This window comes from Jaculus jaculus, chromosome 1 (genome assembly GCF_020740685.1).
Source record: "Jaculus jaculus isolate mJacJac1 chromosome 1, mJacJac1.mat.Y.cur, whole genome shotgun sequence".
NCBI lineage: Eukaryota > Metazoa > Chordata > Mammalia > Rodentia > Dipodidae > Jaculus > Jaculus jaculus.
Window position 1 is genome coordinate 82,826,541 of NC_059102.1, and position 23,653 is coordinate 82,850,193.

A 23,653-nucleotide genomic window follows, 5' to 3' on the forward strand; every position below is an offset into this window, starting at 1 on the left:
GGTATAGCACTCCTAGGCATATATCCTAATGAGTATTCTCACTACCTTAGAGATACTTGCACAACTTCATTGACTGCTTATCTATTCACAATAGCTAGGAAGTGGAACAAGCCTAGATGTCCAGCCACAGATGACTGGATAATGTGGTTCATCTACACAATGGAATTCTATTCAGTGGAAAAATGAAATTATGAAATTTGCAGGGAAATGGATGGATCTGGAAAGGATTATACTAAGTGAGATAACCCAGGTCCAGAAAGCCAAACATCACATGTTCTCTCTTACATGTGGATCCAAGCTACAAATATATACACTTGTGTGTGACCTAGAACCAAAAATTAGTAGCAGAGGCCCACAAGCTAGAAAAAGGCTAGAAAAAGGGAGGGAGGAGAGACAAGGTCTTAAGAGGATGGTACTGCATATATGTAAGTAGAACAGATTACAGGGAGGAGAAAGGCCTAAGCGAAGTCAGGGAAAGAGACTATATAAAAGAAGGGTGGGGAGAGGGTCAATCCAAATTCAAGATATTCTGAATAAGACATAAGAAAATCTATTTTCTTGAATAATGGCACATCCAGAAGCAAAAGATTGTTACTAGAAAATTTTCAATGCCAAGGCCCTTGGTTCCCCATGAGAAAGAGATAGTAAGACCCTATTGCTAGAGACATCACATGCCTAAGAGGCAAAGTCACTGAGAAATCAAGTTGGTGCTGAGCAGAAAACCTTCTCCCTGTAGCCCAGTCAACTGAAAGCTGGGAAAAGCAGCACTGTATACAGTCTTATTGGAGACAGAAGTCATCAGCGGTGAAAACAGTGGACACTGGAAACCTCAAGTTTGGCCAGACAGGCCAAATGACTGAATGAGTGCAACAGTGGCATGTCTGCTCTGGGGGAAACCAACTGCTCTCTAACTGGACTGAAGGCCCACTCTATGGGAGGGAATACATGCCTGGTACTGAAAACCTAATCAAAATCCTATGACAGGGCAGGTCATGAGCCTTAGGGGTATAAAGCCTGCTCTTGTCTGGATAAATGCACATGTTATTCTCACCAAGTTGCCCTGAAATCACTACACTTAATGTTCATACTCATATATTAATGCTACTCTCACTTTTGGTTAGAGAAGCTTCTTTTTTCAGAATGCAATGACCACTGTGATGATCCAAAAGGTAGTATAGTGCTGAGAAGAAGGGATGGAGGAGTGTCCAGCACTGAAACATCTCACACCCACCAAGACTCAGGGTCCATTGTGGAAGAGGTGGCAGAAAGAATGTAAGAGCCAAAGGAAGGGTACCACTCCTTACATGCAACTGTCCAAACAGAAATTGGCCTTGATATCCAAGACCTTGCAGTGCCTAGCAATACCTACCCAAGACCCTCATAATAGGAGAAAAAGATGATGACATCAAATAAAAAGATAGACTAATGGAGAATGAGAGGGGATATGACACAGAGCAGAGTTATGAAGGGGAAAGCAGGAAAGGGGAGGGAAATACCATGGTTTGTTGTCTATAAGTATAGAAGTTGTCAATAAAATATATACTTTAAAAAAAGTTATATATCTAATAAGGAAAGCCAGGCCTCTGATCCCAGGTGAGTCTGTAGTTGGCAAAATTAATGTAAAAAGCAAAAGTTAATGAATGATTTGGGCTTAGCTGTTCATACACTGCTCATCTCTGCTGAAGCAGAAAAGCAGCCCTAAACAATGCATAAATAAGTGCGAACACCCTTTCTCCAGTAAGACTTATTAAGAACAGTAAATATGGGTGCTTAATTCAGTGGCACATATACTACATTTGAATGGCTTAGAGAAGATTAGTTAGCATAGACTTATATAAGGATGACATGCAAATTTATGAAGCATTCAATACATTTTGACCAATGTGCTATAGGAATAGATAAGACTGCAAAAGGAAATTAGAACTCAACAGGAGCTAATCTCAACTCTTGGGAATTCCCCAGCCAAGGAAAATAGCTAAACTACTCACAGACACAGCTCCAGAGAAAGGATAAGCACCTCTAAAGTTGAGAATCTCAAACCATACATCACCCCACGTCCTTTGGGAATACAGAAAGCTTGGGCTGAAGAGGGAATGTGTTGCTGCAAATAGATCAAAACAACAGAGACAAGACAAACAGAATGTGGAGATAGCCCAAGTGTGGCCACAGCAGGGAGAAGTTATGGGAAACATGGGAGGTCTGTGACAGAACTTGAGGTAGAGTCCTAACAGACACATCTGAGGTAAACACAGGAGCTGGATCTCCTTAGCCAAGAAGGAGCACAGGCTGAGAACATAATACCTATCTCAGTTTATTGCTCATTTGTGTTTATCGTTGTTGAATTTTTATTTTCTACTTTTTTAATACTCTATATATTTGAGAGAATGAATACAGTGCCAGAGCTACTGCTACCACACTCCAGACATGTGCACCACTTTGTGTATTTGGCTTTACATGGATACTGTGAATATGAACTAGGACCTGCAGGTTTTACAAGTAAGTGCACTTAACCGCTGAGCCACCTCCCTAGCATGCACATGCATGTGTGTGTGTGTGTGTGTGTGTGTGTGTGTGTGTGTATGTATGTATCTTCTTGTATGAAAAATTATTTAACTTTTTTCTATTTTCCAATTATTTCTCTCAGTATGTACACTTTCAGATTTTAAGTGTGTAACTCATATGTTGTATGTTGTTAGAAAAAGCTCTTAGGGCTATCCTTCTTATATACAAGCTAATATATAATACTTTCTCTACTGCTGTTCATATCTGTAACCTATTTTCCTACTCTATCTTCTCTGTCCCCCCTTTATTTCAATACTTAAATATACATACTACATTTAAATGTACTACATTTTCCCCAGCCAGGACTCTACAATTCCTCTCTTCAAACTTTACAGGAACTCAAGTCAAGAGCACAATCTCCTCCCTGCAACTAAAATTAATATTTCTATCAACCCATCATAGTTGTCGCTGCAGTCAACTTTTCCCTTGAACATAACTGCAAGTGAAGAAAACCCACCAGGAGGACTCACATAAAATAAACAAACAAGCAAACAAAAACAGTGGAGAAAAAAAAGTGGAAAGCCACAAACCAAAGCACATATATGCCCTAGCAGATATGCAAAAGACAATAACAACAAGCATGCAAAAACACTCCCACTATGGCAACTCCTCAGGCTGACAGTGTCTCATGCTAGAAAACAAAGATGATGACACAGTTGAAATGCCAGGAAGATTTCAAAATCCTTTTTTTTTTTTAATTTAAAGATCAAGTAGATGACTTGAACCTACAAATCAGTGAACCTGACCTACAAATCAGCTCTAAGCAAAAAGAACACAGTCAGAGGTATCACATTACTGGATTTAAGCTAAACTACAGAGCCACGATGACAAAAAGACAACATAGTATGATATACACATGAAAATACAGGCATGCAGACTAAGGAAACATAACAGAACATTCAAACATAAGTCCATAAAGTAACAGCCATGACACTTTTGACAAAAGTATCAAAATGCACTGGAAAAAATACAGCCTTTTCAATGGTACTGGCAAAACTAGCAACCATTTGTGGGAAAAGAAGGTTAGATCCATCTCTCACTGAGTACAAACTTTAGTTCATACTGGATCAAAGACCTTAATTTAAAACTGGAAATGATAAAATGCTAAAGGAAAACACTTCAAGAAATAGATATAGGCAAGAAATTTCTAAATAGAACCTCAATGGTATAGGAAATGCCCTCCAAGAATTAACAAATACAATAAGATGAAATAAAAAAATCTCCTAGAGTGAACAACTAGCCAACTGAATGAGAGAAAATCTTCACCAATTATTCATAGACAAGTAGAATACATGAAAAGCTGCAAAAATTAAACCCAAACTTCCAATCAATAAGCTAATTAACCAGACAATTCTCTAAAGAAGAAATACAAATGGCCAATAGATCTTTTTAAAGTGTTGAAAATCGCTAGCCAGCAAAGAAATGAAATTAAAAATATTTTGAGATTTCATCTCATCCCATCAGAAAACAAATGACAACAAATACTGGTGAGATGTGGGGAAAGAGGAACCTTTATCACTGTCAGTTGTGTAAACTGGTGTAACCATTATGGAAATCAGTGTGGAAGGCTTCCCAAAAAGCTGAAATTACAACTACCATATGACCCAGTTATACTACTCCTGGCCATATGGCTAAAGGATGTCACACCCTACTGTATTTACTTATGTTCTTTTCACAATAGCAAGGAAATGGAATCACTGTACAAATAAATCAACAGATAAAATTGATAACAAAAATGTTACAATGGTGTATTATTCAGCTATAGGGAAAAATGAAATTTTCAAGGAAATGGATAGAATTGGAAAACATTAAACTATGTAACCCAGGCTCAGAAAGACAAATAAGCATAAGTTCTTTCACATGCAGATCCTAGTTTCTAACTGTTAGTATGTATATTTAGGTGAGAGCAGATCGGTCAGGAAACTAGAAAGGGGCCCACGAAACTAAGGGGAAAAAAGAAGTTTTAAGAGAAGAAGGCAGGGCTGGAGAAAAGGCTTAGTGGTTAAGGCATTTGCCTGTGAAGCCAAAGGACCCAGGTTTGAGTCCCCAGGACTAATGTAAGCCAAATGCACAAGGTGGTACACGTGTCTGGAGTTAATTTGCAACTGAAGGCCCTGACATGTCCATTCTCTATCTGCTCCCCCCTCCCCCACCATTTATACTGGCTGAATGCCCTGTGGCACAACCATTCTCTCTCTCTCCCTATCTGCCTTCGTTCTCTCTCTCTCTCAAATAAATAAAATAAAAATAAAATAAATATTCTTAAAAATAAAAAAAATGAGGAAGGCAGGAAAGACAACAGAATGTGTCAGATACTGTATACTGGGGCCAGAAAGCAGAGCAGGGTAAGAGATGGGCAGGGAGATGATCAGATGGAACGAACCAAAATGGAGCATATATGCCCTAAGGTAACCTGTTACTTTGTAAGCTAATTCTTTAAGAAATTAAATTTAATAAAATATGGAGTGCTAGGCTGGAGGGATGGCTTAGCAGTTAAGATGCTTGCCTGCAAAGCCTAAGAAGACAGGTTCAATTCCCCAGAGCCCATGTAAGCCAGATGCACAAGGTGGTGCATGTGTTTGGAATTTGTTTGCCGTAGCTGGAGGCCCTGGCATGCCAATTCTCTCTCTCTCTCTCTCCCCCAAGTAAAGAAATAAATAAAATTTTTAAAAAATAGAGTGCCAAATTAAACCTAAGGCACATTCTTGCCTTGTAGCAAATCCTTGTACTCTTCATTCTCTGAGATCTTTAGGTCTACATAAATATTTCTAAAATATGTTTCTCTTACTTTTTGAAAATAATGACATTAATTCTCCTAAACAATTTTAATATCTTTAGAATCAATTATAATAGAAAGTTTAATTGGAGGGCTCTTTTACGTGTAATAACTGTAATAGTGTCAAAAACTTTATAAGATGAAAGATTTTTAAAATTGTAATAGGAGCAAATACTACACTCTCAATGTGAGAATGCCAAATACCTATATTTAAAATGCTCTCTTTTCAGGAGCCTTAGGCAGGAATTCTGTAAGTTCAAAGTCTGACAAGGTGACTGAGTAAGTTCAGGGCTAAATAAGTAACTTAGTGATCTCATATCTTCAACTAAAAAGTAAAAACAGAAGGGCTAGGGGATGTGGCTGAGTGGTGGAGCACATGCCTAGCAAATGCTTTCAAAATAAAAATTCAGGATAGAGAGAGGACTTAATGGTTTAGGCACTTGCCTATGAAGCCTAAGGACCCAGGTTTGATTCCCTAGACCCCATGTAAGCCAGATGTACAAGGTGTACAAGGTACAATGCATCTGGAGTTCGTTTGCAGTGGCTAAAGGCCCATTCTCTCCCTCCCCCTCCCTTCCTCACTCTCTCCTCCCCTCTCTCTAATTAAAACAAAATAAAAATTTAAAAATAAAAATAAAATTTAAAAAATTTTTTCAGTTATTAGTACCTAATTTTAACTACACATACCATATTTAACATATATAATAAAAACAAGGACCTACTAATGATAGAAGACAGAAATTCAGTAGTCAGAGTAACAGAACCCTAAGTGAATGTGTGTGTGTGTGTGTTTTTTTTTTTTAATTTTCCTTAATTAAAAGAGGGAAATGTCACCAAGCCTGAAGAAACTCAGATGTTATACCCTCCAAGAAAGATCTCTAGATTAAGTTTGCACCCTTCCTAGAGAACAGAAACTCTAATCCTTACCTAGGATTACTGGCAAAGCTGAAAAATCTGGTCTTTGTCCAGAGTAATCTGTGGACCTGGTCCTTCTCACATAGCCACTCCCCTTAAAACACTCAGATCTGAATCCAGAGGTGGGCTTCTCAAAGCCACCTCTTGCCTCCCTGGATAAGAGCACCACTTTGCTTTCTTTAACCCCCTTTCTCTTCTTCCTAAAGTTTTAAGCTATAATAAAACCTTTCTGAACCTTATCCTCTGGTCTGTGGATTTCATTGTTTGAATTCATAGGACAAGGCTCCAGGAACACCTTAAATTATCAGTGCATTGGCATACAAGGAACCCCAAATTAATAATTACAGTCAAACAAAATTATCAAATATTATTTTTTAAAAATATTTTCTGTGTGAGAGAGAGACAGAGAATGGGCATGCCAGAGCCTTCAGCCACTGCAAATGAACTCCAGACACATGTGCCCCTTTGTGCATCTGGCTTATGTGGGTCCTGGGGAATCAAACTTGGGTCTTTGGCTTTGTAAGCAAGTGCCTTAAATACTGAGCCCTCAAATATTCTTTTAATTATTCAAAATAATTATGTATAACATGCTAAAACAATCTAAACATATATAGATCTGTTACTCCAAAATTTAATCAATGTATCATAGCATTTTATGTAATTTTTATAATTTACATATATAGAGTATATATTGATATAAATAGTAAAGAAAATAACTGCCTCAAATTTTTATTCTCTCTCTTCTTTCTATCCCTGTATCTTCTATCCCTCTGTGACTGTCTCTCAGTTGTGTGTATATGCACATGCATGCACACATACACACACATAAAGACATGCACACAGTTGTTTTTTAAATACTATCTAAGATCAGCTAAGATGTAAAAATAAGAGCTGAAAAACATAATGCAGATTCAAATCACAGCTCTACAAATAAAAACCAGTGGAATAATCACTACCTGCCTTTTTGTCTTCAACATCTTATCTAAGCTATTAGGCTTTATTTTCTCATGAGGATGCTGAGAACATTAAAATGATATGTCCATAGTACAGTGTTGACAGAGTCAAGGAATAAAAGACTCAGCAGTTGCTACCATCATTACCACATCTACTATCACCATTTTAGGACGTCTGAACCTCTTACTAGACTTTCTCTCTAATATCGGGAAAGCACGGCCTCAAATAGTGTAGATATAAGGCTCTAAAACAACCAGAAAGTTGTTATTATTATTATTATTATTATGTTTAAAAGCTAATGGAAGAAAGCTAGATATAGTGATGTATGTGTTTAATTCTAGCCCTGGGGAGACTGAGCAGGAAGGTCATGAGTTCAAGGCTACCCTGGATACAAGTAAAAAATAGCTAGGCATGGTGGCATATGCCTTTTATCACAGCACTCAGGAAGCAGGAGTAGGAGAATTACTGTGAGTTCAAAGCCAGCCTGGGACTACATAGTGAATTCTAGGTCAGCATGGGTAACCCTTCCTCAAATAAATTAAATAATAAATAATATAAGCCAGTTATGGTGATGCATGCCTTTAATCCCAGCACTCACGAAGCAGGAGTAGGAGGGTCACTGTGAGTTTGAGGCTAGCCTAGGACTACAGAATGAATTCCAGGTAAGCCTGGGCTAGAGTGAGACCCTACCATGAATGAATGAATGAATGAATATAAAAAATATGAAAGAATGGGCTGAAGAAATGCCTTAGTGGTTAACACGCTTGCCTACAAAGCAAAAGACCCAGGTTTAATTCCCCAAGACCTACATAAACTAGATGCAAAAGGGGACGCACACATCTGGAATTCATTAGCAGGGGCTAAAGGTCCCTAAAGTGGCCATCTTCTGTCTGTCTCCCCCCCCCCACCCCACACACACACCTATTTCTCTCTCTCTCAAAGGAAGAAAATAAAAAATATAAAAGGAACAAAAAGTCCTGTTCTCAATAAGTTACTATTATTTTGAGAACTTTAAGTCTATGTCTGTATTTTTATTCCTGGAAAGAATTTAGTATTTTTCTCTTCAATACTTTTCATTATTTTAGGTATTTTTAAACCAAGATACATATGCTGAAAGACTTAATATATGTTCTCTAAAGAAATCCATTCAACAAAAATAGCTATAAGGAGATCTATTTAAAAAGAAATGTTGGACTAAGGTCTATTTTCTCAGTTACAATGTATTTTTAAATTAACCAATTTGGGACTTATTTTTGTTGTTTTTGTTTTCAATCTGCACTTGCAGGACCCACAATGTAATCACTGTATGCTAAGACTGCTCTAACATTAGTGGATAGAAACATAGCTTACCAAATTACGCTTTTTTAGTGGAAGAAAGTAATAATAGTGGCAGAAAGAAAACATCAGTGCGTAGCAAGTAAGAAGTTCAGTGTAGAAACACAACTGCAGAAAAAGCCAATGATTATCTTCACCAACACAATTGTTTATCCTGAAGGAGAAAAAAATGAAAAAGAAACAATATTTTAAACTTTAATAAGATGTTCATTTCAGGATCAGTAAGACTAAAATTAAACTCACATACTCTTAATTTGCTGAAGATGTCTCGTTCAAACCTAAAAGCAAGCTATACATATAGATCACTCTAAATTTGTAAAAAGCATTTTCTATTTTACAAATGAAATCAACTTAGACAGTACATTTCTTCAAGTCACACAAACCCAGTGAGGCAGGGGGAGCAGATGGTGGTTAGTCTTCTTATGTCATTGATATGGAAACAGAAACAAAGGACTTAAGTCACTAGGCAGAAATGTGCAGTTGGAGGAGACAGAGGGGGGTGGAAGAACTCTTACAACATTGCTTTCCCATCATGCAGCCTCTAGCTGGAGAGCAATGGGAATGCATTCAAGCAAACATAGTGTATACTTGCCATTTCACATAACTGCCAGGCACATGTTTTGCTTTGTATTATTACTTTTAAAAATTCTATCCCTGGCTGATGAAAATAAAAATGTATTCCTGGGCTAGAGTGACACCCTACCTTGAAAAAAACACAAGTATTCAAAACTACTGGTAATCACTTTGAGCTACAGTCCACCAAAACAATTGTGAAGTATAACTAGGAATAAAGATAATGCCATTACCCTAAAAGATTCAAGGCTAACTTAAAATGACTATTTATGGTTATAAAGTTATTATGCCCCAAATTTTAAAGTATAAGGTTTAAAATGCCAACAGAAAATCTAGCCTAATTCATTCTAACAGAAAACTTTATCTCAAAATTATCTAACATGAATGTTTTCATTTCAAAATAGCATCATACTACCATGGAAATTTTTTTTTAAAAAGATACAACAGGTTCCATTCCTAAATTAAATCGCTACTTCTAAGATACGCCATTTCAAATTTTAACTATTTTTTTTTAAAAAAAATCAAATCTAGAACTGAGCTGCAATGCCTTGTGAGGCATTCTCAGACTTTAGAGCACATGCTCAGTAGCAAAGGTAATTCAATAGTTTTGCTACCTGTTGGTCAGACTTTCCAGCTTTCAGAAGTGAGCTTAGGCACACACTGAAAAATGCTCCTTCACAGTTGTTGCTTGAAAGATGGCATCCTTGACACATTCTTCCTCTCCCCAAAGCCCCAGAAACAACTGCTATAACCACAACATTTATTCTTAACCAGGGAGGTTGAACACACCCAAAAGTATGCAATCTACATGAGTTTTGTCAGTAATATTCAAACTATTTAGAAAGAAGATCAGAACAACTGCAATATTCTGAGAACTGACCACCAAATCCACACGTGCTGACAAGCTCAAGTAACAGTTTTGAAAACATCAAACATTCCGTCTCTAATTTATGCTTTCTATGTCCTTCACTCCAAACATCTCAGCAGTGCCATGCCAGGAGATTCAATCATAAAGATTCCAAATCTATTTAGATCCTGTCTACTTCCTTCAACTCTTCCAAGCATTCCTACTTCCCTTTTCCCTCTTGTCAAGACTAAGCAGGTGCCAGGAAGCAAGAAGCTGAGAACTGGGTATCATCCATTCCAATGTTAGACTTCAAGTTAGCCAACTTTATTTTCTCACCAAAGTGGTCCTTATCTTTTAAAAATAAACAAATATCATTAGTTTTAAAAACTTCATTTCCTGCCGGGCGTGGTGGTGCATGCCTTTAATCTCAGCACTCAGGAGGCAGAGGTAGGAGGATCGCCATGAGTTCAAGGCTACCCTGAGACTCCATAGTGAATTCTAGGTCAGCCTGGGCTACAGTGAGACACTACCTCAAAAAGCCAAAAAAAAAAAAAATCATTTCCTAACCTGGTTTCTTTCTAAATTGTTAAATTATGGCATTCTTTTATAAGGAAACATCAATTATCCAACTGTACCATGGAGATTTATTACCCTTTTAATCAGAAAAACTACCATAAAAAGTATCTGAGTTATTATGATCTATCTAAACACAAGCATCACACAGCATTTTTCAATCTGCTATTGTTGTGAATGCAAGGAACATTGTGGTTTACAAACTACTGGGAAACTAATCCTTAAAGAAGGCAATTTCATAATATGTCATATACTATACTACCTTGTGGATTTGGAAATATTTTTAAAACTTGAAATACTTTTATTTAAAATATTACTTTGTCCTAATCTCAGGAAATTTCCCATTTTAAATAGTCACTTTATTTAAAAAATCCAGTATCCACTAAGTGTGCTAATTTATAGTGTCATTAAAGTCAGTTATCAAAAACAAAGGAAACTCAATTGCTTAGCATTGCTAGCAGTCAATGTTACATGAATAAAGTTACAAATTAAAGAAGCCTATTATATAGTTAACTTTGCATATATGTGCATGCATGTGTGTACAAACATAAATATATATGTATATACATATATTTATAAAGTGCTACACTATACCAGTTTAAATATTTATATAAGATTCAATGCTAGGAAAACAGAATTAAATACAATATCTTGTTCATTTTGTTCACAGATTTTTGTGACAGCTTTGAAATGAGATACAATACAGAATTCTCACAGCATTTGTTTAAAAAAAATATTTTCAACAGATTTTCTTTAAATATTACAAGAGAGCCCCCTATTGACTAAAAATGTTGGCAGTTCAGCAGAAATAGCTATTTAGCACTTACACAAATCCAACATGCACAAAATGATCGTACCCATATCCAATAAAAAATACTTTAAAAGCCCAACAGGTAGAAGAGAGCAGTGTATTTAAAATGTGTTCTTCAATTGCATAGGAATATAAGCCATAATGTAAATGGCTTGTACATCCCCCAATATGAAGTAACAGCATGTATTTAAGTACTTCCTACACATCAAATACTCTACCAAATACTCTACACATTGCCTTTTTTGTTAACACCTTTGCTGTGGGAGGGAAAGCACATATGTGTGTGGAGGTCAGAGGACAACGTGGAGTGTCAATCCTCATCTTCCACCTTAAGATGGGATCTCTGGGTTAGTACTGCATATGCCAGGCTAGCTGGCCCACCAGCTTCTGAAGATTCTCCTTTCTCTGTCTCCCATATCATCATAGGAATGCTAATATTACAGACATGAGCTGCTGGGCGGTAGCTTAAGGTGGGTTCGGGGATCTGACCTCAGGTCCCCAGGCTTGTGCAGCAAGAGCTTTAGCCACTGAGCCACCTCACATGTTTAATATATAAGTAAGTATGTTAATCCTTTTGTATATGTGGGTACATATTAATTCTTATTTTTCTGCTGAAATGTTTCCTTGTCAGCAAAGACAAGATCTCAGTGGAAAAATTAACAAAACCATATGATCAAATAAAGATATTCTTATTAAAAATATTTTAATGAGATGACTTTATTTAAACCTGTAAATTCTTAGATTGTTCTTTCTTTCTTTTCCTTAATTGATCCTCTTGCCTCATCCATTTGCATTTCCTGACTCAGCCTCCTGAGTGCTTGGATTGCAGGTGCACACTAGCACACCACGAAGCTGTTCAAAGCTACCAGCAGTGTGTGTTCATTTTGTAGACGTGTATCATTCTTTCCTTACCATGGACAGTGATGATCCATTCTCCTCACACAGTGGCCACAGCGGCTGCAATGATGGGAACGCTTTGGTCTCATCAAATTACACTTGTTACATAATTCCCAGAACTCCCTTTCTAGAGAAGGAAATTAGAATCCATTTACTAAAGGCAAATAAGTAATGAAGCTTAGCAACAAGATTTATAGAGAGTACAACAAATATCTCTTAGAGGTTTTTCTTTTTCTAAACTCCAATGTAAACACTTTTGTCATAAGTGTTGCTATTTATTCTACCTATGTCTTAATTTATATGTTTCTAGTGGTAAACACTACAAAAATAACACATCATTGTTATAGTCCTAGTAAATGATAGAAAGTCACTGTTTGAGGCATATTATTAGAATATAAGTAAAATCTCATAATAAAACCCTCAAATCCAATAATTATATTAAGAATAATTTTATCAAGACAAGTTTATACAAGTTTTATTTTAAAAATTAAAGAAATAGTGTTGACTACTATTTAATACACATAAGGATGGGGAAGCAGCTTTGTTTTCATGAGATAGGATCTCACTCTATAGCCTAAGCTGGCCTTGAATTTGCAATCTTCCTACCTTGGCCTTCTGAATGCTGGGGTTACCAGATATATACTACCACTCCCCTCAATATAGGAGTTCTTTATAAAGCTCTGTTTGACTCAAGTAGCAATTACCTCTGGATTACATATACAGCATACAATTATGTCCTGTACGAAAAACAGGAGACTTGCATACACAGAGAAAGTATTTCTTTTCATTATAAATTGTTCTGACCAAGCCCATCTTCCAAGATGAGACATTAATTCCTTATGTGAAATGCATCTTTTTAATATCTAATGAAAGAAATTTTTAGCACTTTAATTATACTTAAAGGATGGGCAGAGTAAAATTATCCTAATTCCTATCCCCAGAACATTCAGTATAACCACTGCACACAAGAGTTGGTCACTAAGTGTCTAAGTATAAAAGTTTAAAAATTTGTATTACAGTAAAAATACTACAATTTATAGCATCCAATGGTCTCCAGTAGGAGCTGTGGGCTGCGGGCAGCAGGCAACGCTGTGTGTCAGTCACAGCTGCAATGAAGTTACCCACGATACAGCACAGGCCAACACTATGAGAAACACCTCCAATTCATGACACATTTGATCTCCAACGAATTTTGCATGCTCAGAAAACTTTTGCTGTTGCCAAAATTTTCACAGCCCCCACATGCAGCTACACAACCTTCGGTTTAAGATGTTGGGGTTTAGGCCTGAGACTGGCAAACTGCAGCATGCAAGGAGGCTCAGTCCACCCCCTGATTTTGAAGATCCTATAACAATTTTTTGAAACAGCATATCAAAGTTTTTGTAAAAAGAAATAAATACAGTATGCTTTGTTAAAAATGATGCAAAGTTGTTCCACCGCTGAAGAGGGCTGCATAGCTGTGAACACTCTGAGCACTGAACCACAGGTCGCTCACTGGGCATAGGAGTTATCCTCACCACAGCAAGTTGTTTGAAAAAAATGAAGGTTTGAATAATGTTATTCCATAAAATATGAAACTGATAAAGTGATATTTTTAAGTTACAGTGCAAATACTTTATATTTGTTATTCCAAATATGCATGTTAGCATTTTAGGGAGGAGATATATAACTATTTCAGTTGACTATTTCATCAACATGCTCAATAGGCTTTAAAATCAAATTTTAGGATCTCCTCAAGGGAAAACGAGATATTCTCCTATATTTAAGTAGTTTGTATTTAATGGATGGCATATATGTTGTTCATAAACATAAAAGTACGTAAAATACTTCAGATTAATTGAATGAAAAATGGTAAGAGTCATAAAAGTATTAGGGCTTTCAGTTTCTTTTTCTGAAGAACATAATCGTATAAAACTGCTCAACCTTTAATTTTTTTTTTTTTTTTTTTTGAGGTAGGGTCTCACTCTAGTCCAGGCTGACCTGGAATTCACTATGGAGTCTCAGGGTGGCCTCGAACTCACGGCAATCCTCCTACCTCTGCCTCCCGAGTGCTGGGATTAAAGGCATGCGCCACCACGCCTGGTACAACCTTTAATATTTCTAAATAAACGTCACAATTCAATGCCTTCAACACTTAAATTATGCCATATTATTTTCAATGTCAAAATCTGGTATTGGCGGGGCTGGGGATGCAGCAGAGTTGGTAGAATACTTGCCTAGAATGCACAAAGCCCTAGGTTTGATCCCCAGTGCATCATAAACTGAGCATGGTGACCCATGCCTGTGATCCCAGCACTTGGGATATGGAGGCAGGAGGATCAGAAATCAAGGTCCATCCTCTGCAACATAGTGACTTTGAGGCCACTATTTGCTACAAGAGACACTGTTGTGAAAATAAAAGCATTTTTAAAATTAAATTAAACCTTATTTACAAGAGCACTAGATACCAAAAGCATATGATGACTCTAATGATCTCCAAAATTATATCCCAGGTGAATAAAGAGCTAAAATTATTAATGTGTATATATATACCCATGATACAAAGATAACAGGCAAGACTCTGCATTCCACACACTCTGGAATAGTGCTGTGAAATCTAGGATAATCTACACTCCTGACTGACTAACCTACCTAGACGACATCATGAAGATCATAATATGAAATACAGAAAACCTATGAAGACATCAAAATATGGCAAATACCTATATTGTTTTCAGTTGGGTAACAGGGAGGTTCACTGGACTCTGGGAAGAAAAACTGCCACTATCAAATGCAAACATCTAAATAAAAAGCCAGCAATATGTCATATACTCTGGAACTAGTCTTTAATGTAAAAACAATACAGTAGGTCCACATAAACTCAAGTAGCCTCCAAATATTAAGATTTTAATTTATTTGCAAGCAGAGAAAGAGAATAGAAACAGTGACTCAGAGAGAAGGGACATACCAAGGCCTCTAGCACCATAAATGAACTTCAGATGCATGCACCACTTTATGCATCTGGCTTTATGTATGTACTGGGGAAATCATACCCAGGTCGTTAGGCTTTGCAGGCAAATGCCTTAACCGCTAAGCCATCTCTCCATCCCAAGAATTAAGATTTTACTTGCTTGGTGTGGTGGTTTGATTCTGGTGTCCACCATAAACTTGGGTGTTCTGAATGCTAGGTTCCCAGCTGATAGTGATTTGGGAATTAATGCTTCCTGTAGGGAGTGTATTGTTCGGGGCGGGCTTATGGGTGTTAACAGCCAGTTTCCCCTTGCCAGTGTTTGGCACACTCTCCTGCTGCTATTGTCTACCTTATGTTGGCCAGGGGGTGATGTCCACACTCTGCTCATGCCACAGTTTTCCCTGTTATCGTGGAGCTTCCCCCCGAGTCTGTAAGCCAAGATAAGCCTGCTTTTTTTCCAGAAGCTGCTCTTGGTTAGATGATTTCTACCAGCAATTCGAAGCAGACTGCAACAGTAAAGTATTCACCATATTGGTACATTTTGAATTACTTGACGTTTTCCAGGGCTGGGGACTGAACTCCAGGCTTTGCTGTTGCTAAGTGTTTTTGTTTAGTTAGTTGTTTTTTTTGAGAGGGTTTTACTATGTACTCCAGGGTGGGCTCAAACTCGAGGTCCTTTAGCCTAAGGAGTAATAGGATTACAGTGTATGCTAGCATACCCAGTTAGACATTTTTCTTTTCCTTAAGCAGGGCCTCCTCACTCTATCCCAGGTTGACCTAGAACTTACTCTGTAGCCTAGGCTGACCTTTCTTAAACTCATGGGGATCTTCCTATCTCAGCCTTCTGAAAGCTAGAATTAAAGTATGTGCCACCACACCTGGCTCCAGACTCTTTTTAAATGATGAAACTTCTCATAAAAACTTGCAATTACTCAGCCGGGGGGGGGGGGGGATGGTGGTGCAGCCATTATTCTCAGCACTTGTGAGGCCAAGGTAGGATAGCCATGAGTTCAAGGTCACCCTGAGACTACAGAGTGAATTCCAGGTCAGGCTGGGCTAGAGTAAGACCCTACCTCAAAAACCAAAAATAAAATTAAAAACACCTTGCAATTCCTTGTTGCTACGGTTTGGATGAGGTTTGAACCCAAAGGTCTCTGTGTTGAGTTTGGTTCTCAGTACGACAATGTGAAAGCTGACAGAATGTTTAAGAAGTGGGGCTTAACTGGAAGGTCTTTGGGTCATGGGGAGAGGGGCTGACCTTGGAAGTGATATTAACCTCTTGAAATGAGTTCTCAGGAACGTTTCTCTGGCTTCCTGTTTAGCAACGTAATCACCTGCACCTACAAGCACTGCCCCAACTGCCATCCATCATGGTGTGGCATAGCCAAGAGGGCCTCACCATAGTTGAGCCAGTGCAGTCACTGCACCTAAAATGTTGAGCTGGTTTTGGAAGTAGGTTGCTGGCAGAGCTTGGAAAAATGTTTGGAAGAACAGATTACAAGACGCTTAGAATATTGTAGTCAGAGTTACATAGGTATTTCTGGTGAGGGCTCAAGGAAAGAAATGAGACTAGAAAATTAATGTCAGATGGAAATGAGACTACTACTGGAAATTGGACTAAAGCCTTACCACAGGCAGCATCACATCATTTGGACTGGTAAGCATCCTAAACTGCAAGCTAAAGAAATCTTTTCTTTATAATGTCTGCCTTCCTTGGCATTTTCATTATGACAAAAGCTAATATACTTATTTTCTCTTCTAAATTTTTAAGAACTAGTAATCTAATTGCATGACAATTTCATAACAGCTGAATCATGGCTGTTCCTATTAATTAACAACCTTTTACTGACTGCAATGTCAGGAGCCTCCAGGTTTTTGAATATTTGACCACTGCAAACAAGAGCATCAGAAATGGTTCGAGTTAGAAAAACTTCATGCTGAGACTATTGGACTTCAGAGTTGAAGCAGACAGCACCTGTATGTGGTATGTTAGAAAGCTCTCGGCTTTTTGTTACTTGGAAAGAAGGACTCCACAAAGATTGCAGAGTGCCACCCTCTCTGCTCCCATCCCAAAATACAAGCTTCCTAACTGCTAAGTGGCAGTATTACTATTGCTGCCTAAATATTCAATGTAGTGTTCACAACTACATAAGCAGCAGTGTAACATTCGCATTTAATCTCTAAATTTGCAAGGTCAAGTAAGCCCCCAAATAACAAATCTCAAAATAAAAAACAAGAATCAAGAGACTGGAGAGAGGACTCAGTGGGTAAAGTGCTTGCTGCATAAGCATAAGGACCTGAGTTCAGATCCTCAGAACCCATGTAAAAATGCCAAAAGTGGTGGCTCCTATAAGAAGGTAGAGATGGGGTCCCAGGACTTATAGCTAGCTAGTCTAGCTGAATTGTTGAGCTCTGGATTCAGTTAGAGGCCCTATTTCAAAATGTAAAGTGGAAGGGCTGAGGAGATGGTTCAATGGTTATGGCACTTGCCTGCAAAGCCTAACAACCCAGGTTTGATTCTCCAGTACCCACATAAAGCCAGGAGCGCATAGTGGTGCATGTATTTGGAATTCGTTTGCAGAAACTGGAGGCCCTGGCATGCCCATCATTCATTTTCTCTCTCCCTCCCTCCCCCCTTCTCTCTCCCTGGAAATAAATTAATAAAAATAAAATAATAAGGTAGAAAGTGATAGAGGAAACACAATGTTGACATCAGGTCTCTATACACACATGAAAGCAGACACACATATAAACACACATGTACATATAAACACATGAGTACATATGCCTAAAAATAAAATAAAGAACAATATTGAAGGCTCTGTGACTTTTCACTTAATCTCATTTCATAAGGAATTATTACACTGGTACCAAAAGTTTGCTTCACACTAGAACCACTGACACCTTGTAAAATACTAATAGCTGTCCCATTCCAAATATTCTGATTTAATTAATATGGGATGTGACCTAGAAACTGGGATTTTTAAAGCTTTCAGACAATTCTTATGCGCAGTAGCTCAGAGGCCACCATAATACTAAAAAAAATGTCATCTGGTTCTATAATGGACTTCAAAAATGTAACATGTAGAATTCTCAAAACGTACAGAGTAAGTAACCAAGATAAAGGATGAGTGAGTATATTATATCTGGTATATAATCAAGCAATACAATTTCATGCTTTTTGTAGTTTGAGTGGTTATTTGGCAACATGACCATCAGTAACTACCTTTATATCACACAAGAGTAAAAGGTTTTCACAGCTGGGGAAGTGGTCATTGAGTAGTGCTTGCCACATAAGCATGCAGAAAGTTTGGATCCTCAGCATCCATATAAAATGCTGAGCAGGGTGGTACAAACTTGTAATTCCAGTGCCAAGGGGGAGACAGGGCTGGCTGCCCAACTTGTCTAGCTTAGTCAGTAACTCTGAGTTCAGTGAGTGATTCTAGCTCAGAAAATAAGGTGGAAGGCTGGGAAGATGGCACAGTGGCTAAAGGCACTTGTTTGCAAAGCTTAACAGCCCAAGTTTGATTCCCCAGTACCCTCATAAAGCCAGATGCACAAAGAGGTGCATATGTTCTGGAGTTGTTTGCAGTGGCAGGAAGCCCTCGCATGCTACTTGCTCACCCTCCCTCCCTCTCTCAAATAAATAAACAACTAAGTTTTTAAAAATAAAATAAGATGGAGAGTAATGGAATAAGGCACTAGACATTGTCCTGTGGCCTCCACAGGGTGTGCTTATATGCCTATACACATATGAACAAGCACACACACATGCATGCACAGCACACATACATACACATTAAAAAGAAAAACATATTTGCAAAGTCCTCATTGAATTTTTAAAATATGAATTTTTAAAATATTTTTAAAATATAAGATATGCAATAATGTTCATAGTACTATAAACATTTACTATAAACAATATTGTATTTTCAATTTATGAGGTGAATGGCACCAATAATAAAATTATGTTCTTAAGTGAGTAGAATTTCTCAGGTAGTTCTATTACATTCCATAAATATTTATTATGTATGTGACTGAAATCTTTCTACAACTAAGGATACTATACTGAACAACAACAACAAACTGAAAACAACATCGGTGATAAGGACAGCAGGGAGAGGGGTTAAGTGGGAGAGGGCCTACAAGCTTAAACACAGAAATATGGAGAACAAAGCACATTACCAAACACTTCGAAGTGGTATCAAATGACTTTCTTTTAAAGGCAATAAAATGTGCTAATAAAGATAACAATTCTGACACAACTGATAAATCCAGAGAGCACCATACCTCCATGTGGGATCTTTGGGTTTTCAGGGAGTCTTCCAGGATCAGTTATGGAGGCCCTCACTAAGGCAACCAGACAAAATATAGAAATGCCATAGAAGACTATAAAATAAAGAAATAAGTCATTTTATCAACAAGAATATTTAAAATTTAAAAAGTATATTTTAATTGACCCCATCTAGATAACTTTCAAAATATCAGAAGGAAAAATAAAATGAAAAATTCATTTCACTTACCAAATAATACTATCAAGAGAACTATACTAAATTTACCAATTTTATATTCTTTTGCATAATAACTGATGTAACTTGTTACAAATCAGATACAAACCAGTAACAGAGGCTTCTAGTCAATAATGGTATAAATGAGTTCCCTTTTAACAACACATACTTTATTTGACAGTATCAAAATAATACTTTAAATAATAATCCACATTAACCTTTTATTAACACTATTTAAAATTACTCTGCATAAGTGATATTCAAATACATTGCCCTTTCTTTGGGATTTTAAGATGATTCAAGTAGGATGGGAAACTGTTGAACTTTAAAATAACCAGGAAAAATTAACAGTAAGGAAAAATTGAGATTTGATCACCATAATTGCACATTTTCAATTAAAATATAGGCATTATGTTGGAAGACTAAAAAACACACTGCACATGTTCAAGTAAACAGCCGAAATGTTCACTGTATGACACTAGTCATCTGTCCATCTGCTTTGCTAAAGTGTCTCACTATGTTGCCCAGGATGAAATACACGACCCTGCTCCAGCCTTCTAAGTGCTAGGACTAGAGGCATACATTCTGGAGTCAGTTTTATCATCTGTATAGTAGAGATTATACTTTTCATAGCTCTTATGAGCCAAATGAGGGAAGTACAGAAAACTGCAAATGCCATGTATGATGCATTTTTTTCATCTGATTTGTTTTGGTGACATGGTCAAGTATGTCAATAAGCTATATCAGAAATTATGCAAAAGTTTAAAGTGCTACTATAATCAGCATTTTTGTTTTGTTTTCTGAGGCAGGGTTTCGCTGTAGCTCAGGCTGACCTGGAATTCACTATGCAGTCTCAGGGTGGCCTTGAACTCATGGCAATCCTCCTACCTCTACCTCCTGAATGCTGGGATTAAAGGTGTGTGCCACCATGCCTGGCCCATAATCAGCTTTTTAATCAATGATTTTGGTCTCATGAAATTCTCACCACCCGCCCCCCCAGAAACATCAACCTTTTTCTCTTAAAAAAAAAATACCTTTTTAAGCCAGGCACAGTGAAGGTACACTGTGAGCCCAGCATTTGGGAAGAACCAGAAGGATTGCAAGTTTAAAGCTAGCCTGGGCTACACTGGAAGACTCTGTCTTTATATATATATGTGTGTGTGTACATGTACACACACACATATATATATAGTACTAAAAGAATAAAAATTTTTGTTACACATTGTAAGTTGCATTCAATAGCCTCCAGATACGCCATACCACAATCTATCGACAGTCAATCAAACTCAACAACAGTTCATACTTCACAATCCATGAGTTAGAGCAGAACTCCCTTCAACTTACAGTAAGATCCTATTTAGCTCTTATGGGCAGGGATTGGAGAATTATACCTCATTTCTGATCACTAATGTGATAAAGCACATCAGAAGTATATGAAAACAGTAAGAAGTGATTCTGACTTCAAAGTGCATTGTTTGGAAACATTAACAAAAACATCAAAATGAGAGTAGTATACCTGCTTCTACTAAATTCTTGATAGTTAAGTTCTCAAGAACAAAAAAAATATTTTACCTGCTACAGAAGGAGAGGGGGATTTTTTTTTTTAAAGATCAGGGTTTTTCTTCACACAATTCATATTTTGCTAATATGAAGACATAAAACAGCAACAAAGAACAATAATGCATACAGCAGTGAATACACCAAGGTAATGCCAATATTTGAAATGGCTGATAATTTTCAGGGGTTTTATAACAATAAATGCAACAGAGGTCAATAGTCACAAAATTTTAAGGTTAGAGCAAGATCAGTCAATGACTAAACAGAGTTAACATCTTTTACAGGACTATTACTGATTATTGGCATTTTTGTTTTGCAAATGGGCACATACTGGTAAGAATGGAAGAAAGAACAATAACATGCATAATATTAACTATACACTTTAAAAATTATGAGCCATGCAGAGGTTTAGCTCAAGTAGTCGTGCTAATAGTCTGTGTCTGATTCACAACCACATAGTTCATTGATCACAGATGCATGGTATTCCATCACAAAGTTTCAGAGCACACTGTGTTGATTTTGAAAGGCCATTTGCATCTTCTATGATTTCAACTTTATCTCCATGTGACTTGCTTATAAAGTATGTATGATGTACTGTGTATTTAAAATCAGCATAACAGCAATATTACTCTATAATTTTTAGTTTCAATAGTTTTACTTTTTCAACAAAAAGAATAACATCAACAGTGATAAAACTTAAATAAGAAAGAAAAACTGTGGTTGTGCCTTACTTCTTTTATAATCATAAAAATCAAAGCCTTAAACGAAGCTTCATTGTGAAACAGTAATGCAAAATCAAATATAATGGCATTCATATGGTGCCAAATGCTAAAAAATATTTTTAAGCCACATATACTTAAAGATTGCCAAAATTTGCCTTCTTTATAGTTCAAGAAACACAACTATAGACTTTTGTCATAACCAGTTTAAACTTTGTGTACTTCAAGTACCGGAGTCAAATGCTCTTCATTTTCTTTGTTGTTTTGTGTGTGTGTGTGTGTGTGTGTGTGTGTGTGTGTGTGTGTGTGTGTTTGTTTTGTTGTAGCATTTTTACTACAACTGGTTAAAAGTAAAAATATGTTGGGCTGGAGAGATGGCTTAGCGGTTAAGTGCTTGCCTGTGAAGCCTAAGGACCCCGGTTCGAGGCTCGGGTCCCCAGGTCCCACGTTAGCCAGATGCGCAAGGGGGCGCACGCGTCTGGAGTTTGTTTGCAGAGGCTGGAAGCCCTGGCGTGCCCATTCTCTCTCTCTCCCTCTATCTGTCTTTCTCTCTGTGTCTGTCGCTCTCAAATAAATAAAAAAAAAAATGTTATTTAAACCTCTGGTATCAAAAATACATATTTTAAAAAAACACCTTTCACACCTGCAGTTTAAATACAAGACAAAAGTATTAAAAACACACACACATCATTACAGTTTTCTTAAAGGGTCTTTTATACTTTCAGAGTTAGATACTGTGAATATAAAACTTTCATCTAACTGCAAATATATAAAGGCTAATGTTACTTTAAGGTTCTGTAACTTAATAAATAATAATATTAACAGCAATACCAAAATAAATATATTCAAAGACACAGTGACACTACACATCAAAAACATTTACAACAAGGAAAATCTTTAATTACATAAAGAAAGACTTAGAAACTTACTTATGATTAATATGCCTGGGATATGTCCTTCTTCATAGTGAGGAAAGAGGACAATTTTGGGAATTAAAACAATATTGTACAACCAGACAAAGACAATCAAAGCCATGCAGCACCAACCATGTGGGTCAACAACAAAGTGAATCCGCAGACCCATTGTGCAGGCCTACAACAGTCTGCCAACCCACAGGACAGACGACCCTAAGAAGGAAAGAAAGGAAGAAGTTACTAGCATAGAAAAAAATTATTTCACAAAAAAATTTTTTTCCAAGCAACTATAAAATGACATCTAAATTTTCTTTGTATATCATCCTTTTTAAGTAATGAAACACTTAGGAAATTAACAGAAACTTCATCAAAAGCTACAAATAGGGACTGGAGAGATAGCTCAGCAGTTAAGATGCTTGTCTGCAAAGGCTAAGGACCTGAGTTTGATTCCCCAGTTCCCATGTAAGCTAGATGCACAAAGTGGCACGTGCATCTGGGGTCCGTTGACAAAGGCTGGAGGCCCTGGCACACCCACTCTCTCTGTCTGTCTTCTCTCTCTCTCTCTCTCTCTCTGTTTGCAAATAAATAAATAAAAATATTCATTTTTAAAGTTTCAAATAATTTAACTTATTCATTAATAGATCACTATTAAGGGTACATTACATACTGAAATCAAAACACATGTTTATCTTTAATCCAGCTATTCCATGTATAAACACAAAAAATGAGAGCATATGCCCAGCAAAATATGTATGCAAAAAA

General features: G+C 37.1%; 1 protein-coding gene across 5 annotated transcripts in view; it reads right to left on the reverse strand.

Moving 5' to 3' along the window:
- Positions 1–23,653, reverse strand: part of Zdhhc21 (zinc finger DHHC-type palmitoyltransferase 21) — a 77,550-nt gene that overhangs the window by 37,784 nt on the left and 16,113 nt on the right. For all 5 annotated transcript variants that reach the window (XM_045132151.1, XM_045132154.1, XM_045132148.1 and 2 more), the window contains exons 2-5: positions 22,907–23,104; positions 19,484–19,582; positions 12,259–12,370; positions 8,558–8,696 (exon numbers count right to left, since the gene is read on the reverse strand). In XM_045132151.1, coding sequence (XP_044988086.1) covers positions 8,558–8,696; positions 12,259–12,370; positions 19,484–19,582; positions 22,907–23,060 — 504 coding nt within the window. In that variant the 5' untranslated portion in view covers positions 23,061–23,104. The remainder of the gene's footprint in view (positions 1–8,557; positions 8,697–12,258; positions 12,371–19,483; positions 19,583–22,906; positions 23,105–23,653) is intronic.